Genomic DNA, 18,552 nt, shown 5'->3' on the forward strand with positions numbered 1-18,552 from the left:
AACGCAAGCACATGAGATCTTTGTGAATTGGACTGATTTTGAGATGAGGCTCATTTGCATAAAGGGGGCATTTTTTTTTCAAATGTCTGCATGTTAGCTAATTAAAATATGTTGAAATATCACAGGAACAACAAGACTTAATTACCTCAACACTATCTGAGGCATTTTCACCACATACCTTAACAAAGGTGACGAGGGGACAAATCCCACAGATCCAACACAGCTGTCAGTAGCCCATCATTTACTACGCATTCCATATATACTCCAGAAATATATACCCCTGTTTCCAACAAGCCAATAAGCCTACAAACTGACCCACTAAACCTGGGTTTGCACGACAACGGGAGCTTTAAAGGTCCCATATTATACTGTTTTTCATCAATTTCACACAGCTGTCAGAGATCCAACAACACTGGATTCGATATGCATTGCACAAAACCCATCCTTAATTTCAGCTGTCTAAAAGTTGCTAAAATGAGCTCTCCTGAGAACAGGCTGTTTCTGTGCCTGCACCTTTAAATGCTAATGAGCACTGTCTGTCATTGCCTACTTGGAGAGCCACGGAGACGATGCCGCTTATGTTAGCGCTAGCATGCGCCAATGTTTACGGTGGATGTATCGCTATGGCTCGCCTATGTGGTTCAGGTGAAGTTGCTGGGTCCCGTATAGTTGGGACAGATCCTTTTACGAGGGTCAGTGTCGAGGCAAAACCAGCTTTGTACTGACCCTCGTTACTGAAGTAGTCCGATGTGAAGTGGTTAGCACACACATACAAGCTAACACGGACCATAGCCGGCACATTGTCATTAAAAATGAAACACAACCACCGTCTCTTCTGTTCTTCTGTAGCTGGGACAGAATTTAAGCATTTATGTTGATTTGTACAACCAACAACAGAGCAATTAGCATGTCTAGCTCTGAGCGACGACATTGTGAAACACCACTATCTCACTGCTGTCTCACCGCAGGACACACCGAACTTCACCTTGGTGTATTGACGAAACATTCTTGTACTTCTAATTCTAATTCCTTATATGCTACTCTTTTAATAGGGGACAATTCACAATGAATGCATTTCAACAGTATTATACATTCAAGGGCACTTTTTAAAATCATTACTTTGGACCCCCCGCTTTTACCGTGTCAAAAGTCAACACATCCGTCGATCCACTCAGCGCTACTTTCAGTTTCCCTTTCAGAATCAGGTCATTGTTGAACGTATTTGATGTGAGATTCTGCTTGTAGCTGCTCATCACATGGATTCTTGAGAGTCGAGTCATTTGTATCTTGACGAAAGGTTGTTCTCTTGCATAATAATGTGTGTGTGTGTGTGTGTGTGTGTGTTTCTCAGCTTCACCCTTGGTGAAACAGACAGGAGAGGGGAGAAGCTAGATGAAACATTGTGCCTGTCAATTACACTAAAACCCCGTATTCTCAATTCAATCCTTCTCTTCCTGTTCCCTAAAGTATAGCCAGTACAACATCTGCGTGTTAAAGCTCAATCCTGGGAGCCTGCATGAAATAATGACGGATTTGACTTAATGACAATGTACAAAGAGAGTATGTGTCGGTGTGGATTTCCTTTGGCTGCGAGTCAAGCAAAAACAACAACAACACATATGAGAAAGGCTGAGAGGAGAGAACATAGTGTATGATCAGAACGCCTTCGGTAATAATGACCACATTTTACATGCTGCCATGCTGCTGGACAAGTAAGGAGGCATGTCATGTCATGGGACACACATTGGCTTTGAATTAAAAGACTGGCCTGCTGCTGGAAGTCTGTCCACACTGTTCTTCAGTAACAATTGCAATGCTGAGCTCCAAACAAATGCCTTACGAGCTCAGTCTTGTCTGTCTTTACTATTTAGAGTGTGTAAAATATTTCACATCGGAAGACAAAGCAGCAGCCAATATAAACAACAACCAACACATTCTTTTGGCTCTTTCTTTTTGTCCTTATACAACAACTGTAATGAAAATGTGTAATCACTTCTCTGAACGGCAGCTCAGCTCATGTGTGATTTCAACATGATTTTTAAAGCTAACCAACTATTACATCCATCTGCTGATTGGGAACTGTTCAGGAAGCATTCTACTGTGATTTGTGCAATTTATATTTATTTAAATAATAATTTGTTTGTGCATAAGCAAGTAAGGTGGCAACTTAGCTTCCTGTTTGTCATCAATCATGTCATGGGGTTGATTTGCAGTCAAATCCCATATTTCTTTGTGGTACCAACAAAGACAAATATATACATAAATAGAACATAGCCTTAGTTCAGCTGTGTGGCTGGTAACATCCGATTATATTCATGCAACGTGGACATTATAACCCGACACTTATTACTGTTACATTACATTAACGCCAACATTTGCTGCGACATAAGCTGTGTTTGCTGCCTGGACATTAACTGCACTGCATGATGAGGTTGTTTCCTTTTTCAGCTTTGAAAAAAAAACATTGTCTTTATTTCCAGGCAAAGAAAGCATTTTTTGATCTGAAGGCCATAATAATGAACTGGAAACCATTTCACTCCAAACCAGTGCTCTCTTGAAGTCTTGTAAATGTCCATGACGTACATCATTCTTTATTTTGAATCATGACATGTGGTGGGCATTAAAAACACTGACATGTAAAATATGATTACACAAAAATCTAATTTTACATTATTTCAAAATTGTAATCTTTCTTATAATCCTAATTTTTCCAAAATGTAGCTGTAATCTGATTTTTTTCCTGTAACTGTAGGGGAATACAGTTACTTTTTTTCCCTTAATTACGCAACCCCGTCAGGAAGATGTAAGTTTAGCTAATGTTTTGGAGGAGGTACTGAACTTTGCCGTTGTCTGCCTCTACATGTCGGCCCTGCGATAGACTGGCGTCCTGTCCAGGGTGTACCCTGCCTTCGCCCAATGACAGCTGGGATCGGCTCCAGCCCCCCCGTGACCCTAAATACAGGATAAGCGGTAGAAAATGGATGGATGGATGGATACTGAACTTTGCCAAAGAAACATAATCAATATTTAGGTCTAACTCACCAACGTTAATCAAAAAAGTGTGCTAAACATGGAGTAGGTGCTAGCTAAGATGATAAAAGTGATAAACCAGCAAGAAAACAAACTTTACAATGAGAAGGGTGATTCAGACAGGAGGACATATGGACATCGTGTTCCTGAACACTTTAGGGGTCGCCTACAGTGGACTTTGTGGATAAGTTACTGCAGGACACACTTGAACTTCCACCCACCACGGAGTTTAACATCGAGAGATCGCACCGATTGCTCGCCCCAAAACCCCCTTGAAACCCATGAGCTAAACTACGATCCATTATAATCAGATTTTTTTTAAGTACATTTTGTGCAAGGCACCAGGTACCAGATGGTGGATGAGGCGACCACTAACATGAGGAACTGTGGACTGCCCTTGTGAGTAGACTTAGTTGTAATATTAGGCTAGTCTAGTTGGACTAGCTAGCCTAAGAGGGAGAGAAAAGAAATGCCAAAGCAAGTCTGCCGGCGGCTTAACAAAATTACATGCGACAATTTGTTGTTGCGGTATTTGCAATATAGTCATTTAATACATCTCACTTACAACAAACTGCGATACATCAAACATATTCCAGATACCGCCCTCAGGCCTAAATGAGATATGAAAGCATAATGAAACATACAAACACAAAACGAATCTACTCACCCAGTGCAAGGAGGCTCAGATGCAGGGCCATGAAGGGCATCATGATTGCTGGGCGCATGGACACCAGGCTGTCTCTTTGGCTGTGATAAACAGACAGGAATCAATTGAGATTGTGACAAATAAAATACAATTAAACATCTTAAGAATGATGCCAGAACCATTGCTGGATTACATACAAGTCTTAACAATGGCCTTGTTTGTTCTGCCTAAAAAGTGCTGTGGTTATGGCTGGTGCTTGAATACTACAGTACAAAAAGCAGCTTTAATGGATAATAAGTGCAAAAACGCTGCTGGAGTAGGTCAAGTGGTTTCCCTGACGTAGAAGGGTCTTGATTACATTGTGACAGAGGGGACAGAAAAAGGCTCTTGTATATTGGGCTTCACAAATATAGACATCTGTTCAATGAAAAGAACAGACCACTCTGTATGTGCGTGTCACATTGACAGGTGAGAACACACATTTTTCATGTCACACACTAAACCAATGTGACCCCTGGGACAAATAAAACTAGTAACAGGAAGGCAAGACTACAGGCTAAATGAAAAGACTGACTTAACAGCCAGGATTGCTTCTGCAATTTAAATAAGCCGTTTAGGTCAGAGGGAGACGTGCTTTGTTGTCTGGCAAATCAAACGTCTTCAATTTTAAAGAATTTCTCAAACAGCTTAACCTTACTCACTAATCCAGGTTTGCGCTCTAAAGCAGGTCTCTGTTGGAAAGCAGTTTTCACGCTCAGCTTGGCAATGAGAGGTCAATGTGGCTCACACTGATAAAGAGAGAGGCACTGAAGAGGGACTCCGAAATGTCTCAACACTCTGTTCAACGGATTTACATGTGCATGTTGACCATAATAATAATATGAATTTATTGTTTGATAACAGCCAATAAAGAGTCACTAGAGATGTTGTGATACTTAACCTTCGTAACAGCTGATACCAAGTACAGATCCACACTTAACTCCCTCTCTGATATCTATTTTATATTGCTCTGACAACATCTCCTTCAAACAACTGTAAGCATTCAAGTTTCTCGCCAAAAACAGATATTTTACAAAATGACACTTGAACACATCATGTTATAATTACCCTTCACCCAATACAAATGTTTACAGAATAGAGTTTGAATGCCTCGTATTGTAACTCAGTGCAACCTAGCAGTTAGCTCTGTTATGTAGCCAAGCAGGCCTGTGCTGCCCACCAGCTGCTAACAACTAATGTTAACTAGCTCTCCTGCTACTGATTTCAACACTAATTTGTTCACAATGTAGTCTTATAAAGGAAGAAATTAGGTCCAAGAGTGTCATAATGATATGATGACGTGTTATCTGATCATTGAGTAGACTCACGTACTCGGAGGCATTTCCAATCCTGGTATTGGTATGGGAACAATGCCAAATGTTGACTTCCAGCTGGTGTGTGCTGACAATATCACCTTAAACCTTGAGGCACGATATACGTTATGCTTCATCATCATCATCTATTCTTGATATCCATATCAATATTATGGTTAACTTTCAGAAAATTTGAATTTCCGATGGATCCATCCACATAGGCAACGTGCAACATAGGCAAGTTGTATTTTTTTTTTACCCCCTGTGGTTTTTAATTGCACACTTCCCATTCTATGAAATAAGCAATGAGTAGACAATCTAAGGCAGAGTAGGGGGGTTTTAATGGAATGTGGGTCAATGAAACCACCACCTGCCAAAATGTGTGAAAGAGTTAATTTGGCATGCAGATAAGAGGGCATTTCAGAATTTGGCAAAAAACTGTTTTACACACTAGTGTGCCATTGGTGAATTTACCGCGTGCCACCATTGGCACACGTGCCTAAGGCGGCCCACCCTTGCCATACAGCGACATACTACATGAACAAGATAGGAAAGTATAAAAATGCATAATGATTCTGAATTTTTGAAGGAATGCATGTTATTTTATGGGCTGAGGTACTTCTCCTAAATAAACCATTTAAAAATCCATGGGATTACATGGTTTATCATCAGAGTTACAAAGTTCTCATGATTATGCAAAATACAATCCTCCTGAGACATGAACTCATTAAAAGACTGCTACAAAAAACTTAATTTATGTTCACGTTTTTGCTCATATTTTGCTCATACTGCTGTAAAAGCAAAAGTGGAAAGAGAGAAACATGGAAAAAGAAAAGCAGGTTCTCATTCGAGACTAAAAAGAAAAAGAAAAGAAAAACACATCTTATTTTAGTGAACATAAAGAAAGGATAAATAAATAAGACAATGGCAACATTGTGTGAGTTTTAATTACATGATATCGTTTTTTTTAAATCAGGGTGTAATTTTTACTTCTCTACCATGAAAGCGAACTACACAGCCTTTTCAAGTTTATCCAGATAATGAAAATTCCATGTGTAAAATCTTACATCGTCACATCCCTACATGTTTTACCAATACAGCCCTGGTGGTGCACAGTCTCAAGTCTGTGGCTGAGAAGAGAAATCTGCAAAGGAGCCTCTTTGCCACTGAAGAGCTCTAGAGACTAACTGACTTAAAACAAAAATCTCACAATACAAACAATTTTCCCCTGTGTTACACGTAATGAGATCTGAAAGTCGCTCAGAGCATACAAATTAGCATTTATTATCATTAAGGCCTTTCACAACAATAACTAACTTTTTTTAATGAATGCCACGACTTGGCTGCACCGTTAATCTACAACGCCATTGTTACTTTTTAACAGCTACGTCGTTAAAAGAGTTTACAGTTTAGCCAAAGGCAACCTACAGAGATGTTGACAGCACAAGGTCATATTTCAATCAAAAATCGTTTCCAAAGCACCAATCCACAGAACAAATATAAGAAAATCATGCAGTAAAGTATCAACCTCACAGCATTATAAGCAGCAATCAGCAATTCTAGCTTCATACTCACACAGCCACAGGTCACTTCACTCTACTCTGCACTGCGTGGTCAGGATTGCTCACTCTGTCTCCGTAGGCCAGCTTGGTCTGACAGCGTGTGTGTGTGTGTGTGTGTGTGTGTGTAAATTCCCGTATCCGAGTGTGCACGTGTGTGTGCAGGCCCTGAACCCCAATGTGTATATTTACGCGTGCATGCACATGTGTGGTGTGTATGTGCGCCAGAATGTGTAAAACAAACTTGAAAGCGCAACTGACGGCAGCGATGTAAAAACAGAGGGAACACCGCCGGCCAATGGTAAATGCAGTGTGCTCGGACCCCCCCTTTATTCCTCTCATCGCTATGGCTCCCTCCGTTTCAACCTCCCTCGCTCCCTCCAGCTCGTCACTGGGGCACTGGGGTGAATGGACAGCTATTCTTATTCTAATTCCTCTGTCACTCTGTGGGCCACTGGCTGAAAGAGGGGAACGGTCTCCAGGCTTTTGGAATGCACCACCCTTTTCTTCTGGACCCTGAGGGAGAGTAAAGGGCGAGAGAGGCAGAGAGGAGTCCGAAGAAAGAGAGATAGTTAAAAAGAGAGAGGGTGGGAGAGGAAAGATGGATGGAAAAGAAGGAGAAAACCTATTGGAAAAAGGAATGAGGAAAGGAGAGACATTTTGGGCTAAGCTAGGCTACAGAGCTCCAGTGCTGCACCACTAGCCACTCCACCACACAACCACATAACGCCACTTAAAAATAAAAGGCCCCACTTTGCAGTTGTAATAGACTACGTTGGCAAAGTCAACATGTCACAGGACTGTTTTTATGGATATGCTGCAGGTATTCTCAAAAGCAAAACTGGCCGCAGAGCTCACAGAGCGTAGAGCAGTCAGCACTGCTTTCACATTGCATGGAAGCTCACCACGGGCCACACGTCACCGCTTAGATGACAGGATTCATACCAAGGTCATGTGTATATGTAAATATAAAGCAAATGCAAGCCACCAGTCAGCTTAGTTGAGCACTAGACAAACTCTGTTCTCCTTTATGGTTACAGGATCAACTTGCCAGCACAGCTCATTAATTAACATTGTGCATCTTGTTTGTTTAGTCCACACACAAACTAAGGTGTAAAAACAATTTGCAGTTCTGCGGCAGATCAAGTGCCCTCCTATAAAATTCAAAAAGCATTTGAACAAATTAAATATAACATGTTAATTATTGAGCTTTACCAGAGCTGGTAGGTTGGATTTTTGTGCCAGGCTAGCCAGGTTTATTTATGCTAAATTAATCCAGCTGGTAGTAGCTTCATATTTAACACACAGAGATTAGTGGCATCAATTTCTCATTCAACTCTGCAAGAAAGTGAATAGTTATATTCCCCCAAAATGCTGAAAGTAGCTGGAGTTTCATTTCAATAATGATTCAAGTTCAGCATGTGAATTAAGTGCTGTTGCATCCTTGTCATCTTCAGTTACTAAAAAACAAAGGATGTGACGAAGGGTCATGGAGATTAACTCTGTTCACAAATTCAAAAGGTTGAAGCAACTGGTGCTATGACTAGATTAGAAACGTGAAAGGAGTGGGAGGGCGTGTGTTTGTGCCTATGCATGTAAGATACATGCACGTATGGGTCATGTGCATGCATGTGTGTGATTCAGACTAGACTAAACTAAAAAACTGCAGGACAGAACAAAGCAGCGCTCACATTCAGAGCTCTCTGGTGATGTGACCTTTGACCTCTGCTAGAGAGTGAGATGGAGAGGCTGACTCGACAGCAACCACAGAAGAGACCAGCGGAGCTACTGGTGCAAGTTCTGGGCCGGGAGGACAATACACATACTGCAGTAATCAATTATGTAGAGGTTTACTCAAACCTCTCTCATTTACCATCTTGTGTACAGAAATTTAATTTTGACATCTGAGTAGGTGTGAGACGATATGAAAATGTAATTTCTCGATTAGTGGCCAAAATAATTGCAATTCACGAAATTATCCAAATAATCATCAAAATATGCTTAAAACACTTAAAATGGCACCAAAACAGAAAACATGGAATCACTTTACATTTTCTTAAGACACATTGTATTGCGTCACAGATAATAAATAATAAATCATAAATATTTTTTTCTGTATTTTTAAATCAGGCTTTATTTCCCCTGCCATGAAAGCGAGCTAGACAGCTTTTGCAAGTGACTCCTGAAGATATTTACGATTATACCAATAATGGAAATTCAATGGAATTCCATGATAAAAATCCTATATCATCCAATCCCTACTTCTGAGACAACTGAGATATCCTCCTATGTTGAATAGATGTAACATCTTCTCCAAAAGGACTGCTATCACAAACCTAAAGTAAAAAATCCTGAGCAATGAATATGTTAATATATAAAATGTCCAGTCTGCAACAACTGTTCTTCCTCACATATTCTGTAATCTTTCCACTTTGAGCATGCCTCAATACGAGAAATGAATTATTATCTGTATGTGTTTTGCAGGTTTATATATTTTTAGTATTTTTATTCCAAGCACAGTATGAGGAAAAAGAATTTCACTGCACAATGTAGAGATATGTTGAGTATGTGAAATAAAAACGGATGTAAGTGTGTAATGTTTATAGTAATAATAAAAAAAACTGTACACGTCAAATAAATCAGAGTTGAAAGTCAGACTACACCTTGTTAGCCGATACCTTGAGCAAGGACTTTGATGCAAAGCAAACACACACACACACACACACACACACACACACGGACACACACACACACACACACACAATCCTAACAACAAGATAAGAGGAAGCCTGCAGAGGGTTCACTGCCACCACCACAACTTCTGTGTCAGACAAAGCTAAGAAATCTGGAGACACTAAAACAAACAATCCCAGGCTTCCATATCCTTGAACACAATGACACGATAAGCCTGACTCTCTCTTTGTGTGTGTGTGTGTGTGTGTGTGTGTGTGTGTGTGTGTGTGTGTGTGTGTTAGAATGTGTGTGCAGCAAATGAAAGACTTCAGACTGAGCTACCAATACGTTGCAGTTTGAGACACTGGAGTTAAAGTATTGTAAAATGGGATTAGATCATTCACATGAGCTCAAGGAGGAAGTTTGCTTCCCTTCTACAGGCAGGCTGCAACCTGCACCACTGTGAGGGGGAAATATGTGCATGTCATGTACAGTAGACAACAACACAAAGCAGAAGAGAGTAGTAAAAAAAAAAAAAAAAAAAAAAAAAGAAACTTGCAGACAGATTGTGTAAAATCCGTAAATAGAATAATTCAGTTTGCCTCTAATAAAGAATATACAGTAAATGTCTCACTTGTTGCATGCAGTTTCACAACAGGATCCTCAGGTTCCCCATAAATGAACCTGCAGTGATAAGTTAACAGCGGGTGAAGTGCACTCGAAGAAGACATGGTGCCTGGCCAAAGAAACAACCTTTGGTCTTATGAGTAATGACGCCAAACAACCAAGTGCAGCAATTCTCTCGTCATATCTACAACAGAACAATCGACTGAAAGAAAGCAACTTTTCAGTGCTGCTCAGTGGAACTGTTCCACCTTTGCACAAATGTGAGGAAAATAATGTTGCATGTTGTTTGTGACTTTCGTTTCTCATTTTATTGCTTCTTCACATCCACAGTCACCCACATCTTGGAGTGAAGCTTTTGCAGGATCAAACTTTGGCTTTCAGCAACCCCAAGATCCCGGATCACAACTTGTTGCATTTATCTGTGGGGTATATACCAATGTAGGTGTAGAGGGAAGAGCAATTACAGAAATTGGTTGCTACAGGGAACACATTTTTTTCCACGTCAAACATGTGCTCCTATTACTCAAAAAAGCTGCAGGTATTTTTATTTTTTTACAGCAGAATTAAATGCTGGTCTGTTGAAGCTATATGTATAGAAATGAGACACTCCCATTAATTTATCGTGTTCTGGTGTTCACACATCAACCCACGTTCCTGCAAATATTCTTCTCTTTTATTCTCTTTGTCTATTTCAAAAAGATGACTGTACTGTTCGACATATTAAACAGGATTATTATCTGAGAATCTTATGGAGAAAGTAGCCCTGGTCAAAAACATATGAGCTGAAATCTACAAAGACACACCAACTAATATAAGAGCCCAAAGTAAACAACTGACTCTTTACCAGTCGAAAATTCAACCATCCACTTGTCTCGATGGAAATAGACCACCCAAACACAACTTGTTCAATTAAAGGGATTTCATTTAATTTAATGTGTCAAACAAGGAAAAAACTTCCCTTCAAATAACTTCCTAATCTACTACATACATCATCACATAATCACCTGTGGAGCCAAAGGGAAATCTCATAATACTGCCTGGATATTTCCCTCGTTTCTGCAGGCATCTGACAGTAAAACAAAGATTACCATCAAAGACAAGTCTCCATTCCAGAGAGAGGTAAACCTTCAGGGTGAGATTCAATGCAGATTTTCACTGCGTTTGACCCAAACTTCAAAATAAAGCACACCTAATACCATCAGAAAGTCTGTATGTGCATTCCTATTCACACACAACATAGGTGTTTGCCCTCTTATGCAACCCAACAACAACACTGTATCAGATCTACTATGAGATCAGCTACATCGTTCAGGTGTTTATACTGTTTATAACACATTAACTAAAAACACACAGGGACACACCCGAGAGACCGACAAAAAGCTCATGCGAGGGCATGACCAGACAGTAGCCAGTGAGCAGCCTTTAAGGTGATTAAATGCAGCCCAGACACACATCAAGGACACAATCACCACATTCATGTTTGTACTAGAAAGCCAGAGAGGCAGTAGGTGAGAGGTGGAGGTGAACAGAGTTTGTGGGGAGGCATGAAGTCTCCTGTGGAAAGGTCAGTAAAGTGCACATTAGCCAGGCAGAGCATTAGCTGAGGCCACACTCCAGGAGAGATCATTTCAGAAAATGAAAGTGGAACAATGGTACTTTAATGTTCGTTTTCTTATTTACAAAGGAAGGTACTTATAGGAACCTGAAAAATTACTAAATGTATCTTTACAGTTCCAAAGCTTCTTTTATAACACACCCAACACATCACACTCCCAAATACCAGCACTTTGATGCTCTAGGTACCCTCTAGCCTCAGTTTTTGACGAGTCAGGGACAGCTATGGATGTATAGAACAGGATACAAAGTTGGAGGTGGACCCCGTTGATTCCTATGACAGTTGATCGGTGACACATGAAGAAAAAAAGTTTGACTTCCACATACAAAATGACCCAGATCTCCCAACCATCCCCCACAGAGCAAGCGCACTAACATTTCCTTTAAATCAGCCTCTTGGTCTCAGGCTCATTCACAGGAATTGAGGGATGATAATAACACTGGATCCTGCTATTAGTGCATTTTACTATTTTAAGGACCTAATGATTTAAATCAATTGTTCCTATTGGGAAGTTCATTCAGTCACAGAAGCCTCTTTTCCCAGACAATGGGGAAAAGTCGTTTTGGGCCTAATGATGCCACGTGATTTCATTGTTTGGCCACTATGTCAAATTTATTTTCAAAGCCTGGTGCTCTTCCAAGGGGCTTGGGAACGAAGTCAGTTTCCGTTTAAGTAACCAAAGAAAGGTAAAAGGAGTTAACGTGACTTGGTTTCACATTGGACATGAACACCTAAGTGAGACGTTTTAAGATGATGATGGTGTCACTGTGTAGTCAGCAATCAGTGCTTGGAGATGTTTCCTGCTGATATTAAAGATAGGCGGGATATTTGGCAGATGTTTTCAGTAACACACATGAGGAAATTGCATTTCCTGTTATTAATGACACAATCTGTGGTGGGCTTTGCCCTTTCCAGTGTAAATCCCCCCAATGTGTGTGCGTGTATGTTTGTTTGGAGGAGATGGAAGACACACCTACAGAGGGAGAGATTTACATCCTGCCAGTTAATTGACTATGATTGCAACTCAAGACATTAGCCAACAGACATTAAAACGTGGGAGGAATGCATGATTCACGGTGTTTTTCAGATTATATATTTATATATCCTAATAATGAAAATAATATTTACAGACATGTTTAGTCCACGTTAAATTAGCTTGGCTATTCCCCAGAAACATTCCTTTGTGCTGGGGAAAAAAGGAGCAGAAGAGACAGACATGAAAAAGAAGTGTAGCGGTAATCGGGCCATCTTGTCAGTTTGCAGGGGACATGATTATGAGTGTCTCAGCATGCAGAGGCCCTGACAGAGGCTCAGATATCAAAGACAGCACAAGGCGGCTGATGGCAGAGGGAAGTCTTTGGGGAGGCATGCTGATGTATAGACTATACACTGAAGCACGCACTCACACCTGATCTCCATTTGTCCACCTACCCAACCCAAATTTCACTTGATTTTTTATCTCACTAAACATTGTAAACGTGAGTTTATGGTGTCAATCGCTAGCTTTAATACATGTTCATGTAGTAAATTATGGTCAATACAGAGTCAAATATAGCATAAAGCAGGGTATGCTTTAGGGTGATACCACGGCGTTGCTACGCGTGGCTAACGCGGCATGGCTACTTATGTATTTGGCTACTAACATTACTTTAACACTTAGCTATAAGGTTTAACTTGAATTATGGAAACTAACTTTGTAAACAGCTTCATACTAGAAAAAAGATGTAGCCAGATCTCTGCTACTTGTGTTCGTCAGATGAAAAAAGCCAAGATGGCAAAGACCAAAATGCGGAACTCGAGGCTTCAAATTAGTGCAGGAATGTGCCCTCAAGTCAACCCTCACACATCTTGAAAATAATAACAGCTAAATCAGTTGATTTCAGCTCAATATTCAACACATTCTCTTCCGTCAAACTAGTTGGTAAACTGAGTTCCTCACTCTAGTTACAACTGGTTATTAGACTTCCTTACAAACAGACCCCAGGCAGTAAGGATTGGCAGCCATACCTCCTCAACTCTAGTGTTGAACACCGGAGCCCCCCAGGGCTGGGTGCTCAGCCCCCTCCTGTTCTTTCTGTACACCAAAAACTTCTATCCTTGACATGAAGATACATTTTTTATGAAGTTTGCAGATGACACTATCATCGCTGGCCTAATTATCAACAATGATCAAACTTCATATAGAGAGGAAATCAACACTCTGGCAGAGTAGTGCTCAGAAAACAACCTATTGATCAACATCAGTACAACTTAGAATCTGATTGCTAATTTTTAGAAAAAAGGAAGCAAAGACATACCTGTCTGCATCAATAATGAAATTGAGGTGGAACAGGTGAACAGTTCCTGGGAATCAGCATCACAAACAATCTGACATAGTCATCACATCTCTATCCTGGTGAAAAAGCTCAAAACCAGCTGTATTTCTTTCTTTTTATATAGCCCGTCTTATTGGTTTTGTAGTTAAGAATACAAACAAGAACAATTCAGGTTGAATTGGTGGTATTAAGTATCTGGATCAATAAAACGGTTAGGATCAAATTTACTTGCACTATGGCCCTGGACCATGATACCCAAGTATTTTGAACTCTGTTAATTAAGTCTGGTATTGAAGGATGACTAAAATAACTGAACAAGTGCCCCTTCCCTGGTTTGGAAGTTAGGAGTATTACTCTTCTGACTTGGAGGTGTCAAAATTAAGCTTAGTTGGAAGGTGATATATAATATTAATGAGGGGATGAACAGCTATATTCATTAAGGAAACTTAAGAAAGTAACATTTCTGTTCCAAGTTTTTGTTAACTTTTACAGAGGAGCAATAAAAAGCATCCTGACTGGAAGCATTACAAATTATTACGGAGCATGGCCCAGGACGGGAGGGCTGTACAGCTGGAGATTTAAACTGCCCAGAACTTCATTGGTATCTACTTTCAGTGATATTGGTGACAAAATCCGCCAGTAAATACCCAACTTGTGAATTTTTTAAGCTTTTATGTAAAAGCTTCAAAAATTGACAGTGAAGTGACATTATCTGAATGTGGTGTAGCTTGTTTCTGGCCTAATGTTACCTTTTTACTTCTGTATTTACATTTAAATATTATAAACGTGGTATTGCCTTCAGCTAACTTATATTTATATATATTTAATCCCTGCAGCACTCCGTGGTATAATGCTAAAATGTTCTGTTTCACTGGGGAATACGTGACAGTACAGACACTAAAGACACAATTTCAGTGGGACATTAAACCAATTCTTGGTTCTGCCATCACAAACAAAACGTACCTCTATCGTGTCAACAGTCCATTCAAGAGGACCATACCAGTGGTTTTGCTTACACCTTACATTACCAACAACCATGTCTTTTTTTTTTATACCACTACCTTCGAAGGGGCCATTGATTTCAGTCCATTTCAGCACACTAAACTTGCTAAACATTCCTAATTCATCATGACAAGTCACATGCCTTCAGTGGTTTCAATTGGGAGGAGCACTGTTTTAGAGACACGGTTTTATAAAATGCTATTTAATGTGATCTGGTTACAAACAGCATTGCGGCAGTTGTGGCATACCATATATTTTTTTTATTAATACATTTTTACTTTTAACATTTTTATTTAATAAGACAACACATTTTAAGTTCCATTCCATTACCTTTTCTTACATTTAAGATTTTTGCCGTAGTATCATTTCAGTATCAGTATCAAGATATTTAGACAGAGTTGGCCTAACTCACTGCTGAAATAATCCTAGAGGAAACACAGAAAAGTAATACTTTTTCAGTGGCTCAGTCAGTCTCTCTCTCTCTAGCGGCAATGTCCCTGCCTGCACTTTACGTAATAGCCTACGTACAAGCGCATGTCGCACTGTTGATGAAACACGCAAAACATTTCACTTAACAATCCAGTTACCGGCCTGTTTTTAAAAATCTATAGCTGACTACTTTAAAGGCAGGAACACACCGGCCCAACCGTTGGACGTCTGAAGCGTTTGGAGAGGCTCGGACGAGGTCGGGAACACATATGTTTGGTGTGTACAGTTGCGTCGGAAGCTTTCGGAGCCGCGCGGATGTTGTCTGATCAGACTGAGCATACGAAGTCTGAGGAGGTGGGCTGTTGGCCATTGGATACTCTGATTGGCGGTGTGCTAGCGAATCAGAGTATCCAATGGCGGTGTGTGGGCGGGGCGGAAGTGACGATGGTAAACAACAAACCACATAAACAGAGATGGCGCAGAGTACAGATTTTACTTCGTCGTTGCATCGCACTTTTGGTTATTTCTGCACATTTATCGAAGCAATGGCTACGTGGAGCGAAGAGACGGAAGAGCAGCTGATTGTACTGGTGGAGGAGAGACCATTGTTTTTATCTGCACTCCGTTCCGTCATTTCCTGTTTTCCTGTTTTGGAGTACTGGCACGAGACTAGCGCCACCCGCTGTTAAGGAGGCTTATTGCATCTCGCGCAAGCGCAGAACGTACATGCTGCTGTGTTGTCGGAAGCACGTCGAAGCGGTGTGTACAACGCAACTTTTCTGCCGAACGGGTCAGACGAGAGGCAACAGAGTGGGCGGAGAGTGGTCGGATAAGGCAGTTGGACGTCTGGGTGGTGTGTGGGGGCCTTAAGAAAAAAATAGATTTTTCAGCATGCAAGATTGATTGTATGTCGATAAATACCATGCCGTAACAAAAAAGAAGGGTGCGACCAAATCATGTGTTAATTTGCAAGTAGTTGAAAAGTTAGTCTGGTCTGGAGCCCTGCTGGTGGTGGTGACAAGCCACCCTGATGTCAGTGCTCTCTTACAGGTCAATTCATAAAGAGGAAAAGCAGCCACCTATAAGTGCCCCTCTCTCATGGCCAGTTTAACCAGCCTGAGTGACTCGTGGATCCTCTTAACCCTTCAGGTTAGAGTTGGTCTCAGCAGCAGGGTGAGAGGCCAGATCCTTGAGCTGATTAAAGCTAGACTAAGCCTACAAGAGCCATGGGAACATGTATACCTCCAAACATACACATGTCTAAATACCGTGACATGTAAAAAATAAATAAATGGAAAGATGACATTATTGAATTCAAGGGTAAATAATGAGAAATCTTAAACTGGAATAGTTCAAAAATCAAACACAAAGCTCTTCACTTTTCTAGATATGCACCTCACAAAAAAGACCCTAAAGATGTTGAGGATACAATGAACTACCTTCTCAAATATATTGTCTGCTCTTCCCCTGCAGCAAAAAATAAATAAATAAATAAAAAATAAAAAATTGAATATCAAACCAAACGATTTCAAATGGTGAATCTGAGCTCTGCACTCCATTAATCTGTGCTGCTGGTTAATCTGGTAGGAATGTGTGCAACAGTGTCAGAAATCTGCCTCCCAGCCATAACAGACCCACCGGTGTCAGAGAAACAGAAGGTCAACACACAAACACATTTATCAAGTATCCCACCTTCACCTCTAGATCTTTATTTGATTGTCTTACTCTTTTCTTTGATTTGGTCTTACTGTGTCTAAAATATGTTTAAACATCTGAAATAATTGTTTCTGTCAGATATGATTTTCAACAAAACTAGTTAACTTAACTGGAGTTCAAAAGCTTCTTCTTCAAAAAAAATTTTCATTTAAAAAGTTTAACTACTGTGATGTCACAATTCCTCATATGTTACTGCAAATTATCATTAATAATAATAATAATAATAATAATAATAATAATAATAACTGATAAGACTTATATAGTGCTTATAATACTCAAAGATGCTTCACATGAGATGCAGGACAAATACAGAAATACAACTATAACATGTAGGCTACTAGGCTACTACAACAATTTGACAGTTCAGGTGTCAAATTGTATTCTGGTTAATGATTGGCTCCCAAAGAAGTTATGATGGCACAAAATGATGCTCAATACAAGGAAACTTTCTTTCTACCGTCAGCAAATGAATGCAATATACAGATATGTGCTATATATATAGTATATATAGAGTATATATAAAACTATCTCCCTTAATATGTATTTGTTTTGCTGTACTCACTAACAAGTTGTCGACTAACCCTGACAGCTAGCTAACAGCTCAAAAGATAAATCAGCGTGCGTTTCTACGTCTCGAGGAGAAAGTAACAGTGGTACCAATGGGAACCGGATACGGTCATAAGGTTCATGTGATTCTGGCTTCAGAAAAACCCACGGAAGATCGTGGTAACATAACGTTACCGTACAACTACCGGGTTTCACCGAGGTGTCGACAGAATCGTTAGCAAAAAGACGTTAGGAGAAGATGGAGCGCTCACCTGCTCGGTGGTTGTATCAGACTCCTCTCTCTCTCTCTCTCTCTCTCTCTCTCTCTCTCTCTCTCTCTCTCTCTCTCTCTCTCTCTCTCTCACACACACACACAAACACACTCAAACTTTCTCACTCTCTCTCTCACACGCGCAAAGCCGTCCCACAGCGGCTTCTCCGCGTGTCTGAGGTCGGTGTCCGGTCTTCCGCCGTAGAGAGAGTGGCCTCAGGCGGGCGCGAGGAGGAGGTGGAGCCCCAAATGTCACCGGCAGCGTACACGAGGCGACTACCGCGAGCGGGAGCAGGTAGGTCCCATCCACACCGCCGGACCCCACCCAGTCCTGTCAGGCCAAGCCCACCGCTCCAGTTAAACATTACTCACCGATTCATAAATCCTGAAAAGGTTGAACTATTCCGCCTGTCTGCTCTCTAAACGGTGCTTCCTGTCGCTTCAAGGCAAGAAAGCAAAACATTTTGCATCAACACTTTCATACAGGATGAAATGCATGCATTCAATTTGATTGAAACACAGACTGTATTCTATAGAAAAAAAGAGAAAAAGAGAAACTTTCTCAAATAATGAGAAACTCAAAATATTCACTTAGACATGACTAGGCCAGTTAGATCACAGATGTGACTCAAACCTCATTTTTGTTTGACAGCTGAACATTCTGGCTTGGTGAAACATAGTTCAAATAAATTAAATCCAGTTATTTTAACCAATAGGATGTTCAGACAAATCACAATAGTACTTTGTTGGTCCTCCTCTGGCTTTTATGAT

The 18,552-nt window shown here is 40.5% G+C and overlaps 1 protein-coding gene across 1 annotated transcript in view; it reads right to left on the reverse strand.

Moving 5' to 3' along the window:
• The window catches only part of lamb2l (laminin, beta 2-like), a 57,270-nt gene extending 39,214 nt beyond the window's left edge, over positions 1-18,056 (reverse strand). Inside the window, exons 1-2 of the mRNA XM_084015583.1 lie at positions 17,783-18,056; positions 3,698-3,777 (exon numbers count right to left, since the gene is read on the reverse strand). Of these exons, the coding sequence (XP_083871709.1) occupies positions 3,698-3,755 (58 nt within the window). The 5' untranslated portion in view covers positions 3,756-3,777; positions 17,783-18,056. The remainder of the gene's footprint in view (positions 1-3,697; positions 3,778-17,782) is intronic.
• Positions 18,057-18,552: the final 496 nt, after the last annotated feature.

This window comes from Eutrigla gurnardus (assembly GCF_963514095.1).
Source record: "Eutrigla gurnardus genome assembly, chromosome: 8".
Lineage (NCBI taxonomy): Eukaryota > Metazoa > Chordata > Actinopteri > Perciformes > Triglidae > Eutrigla > Eutrigla gurnardus.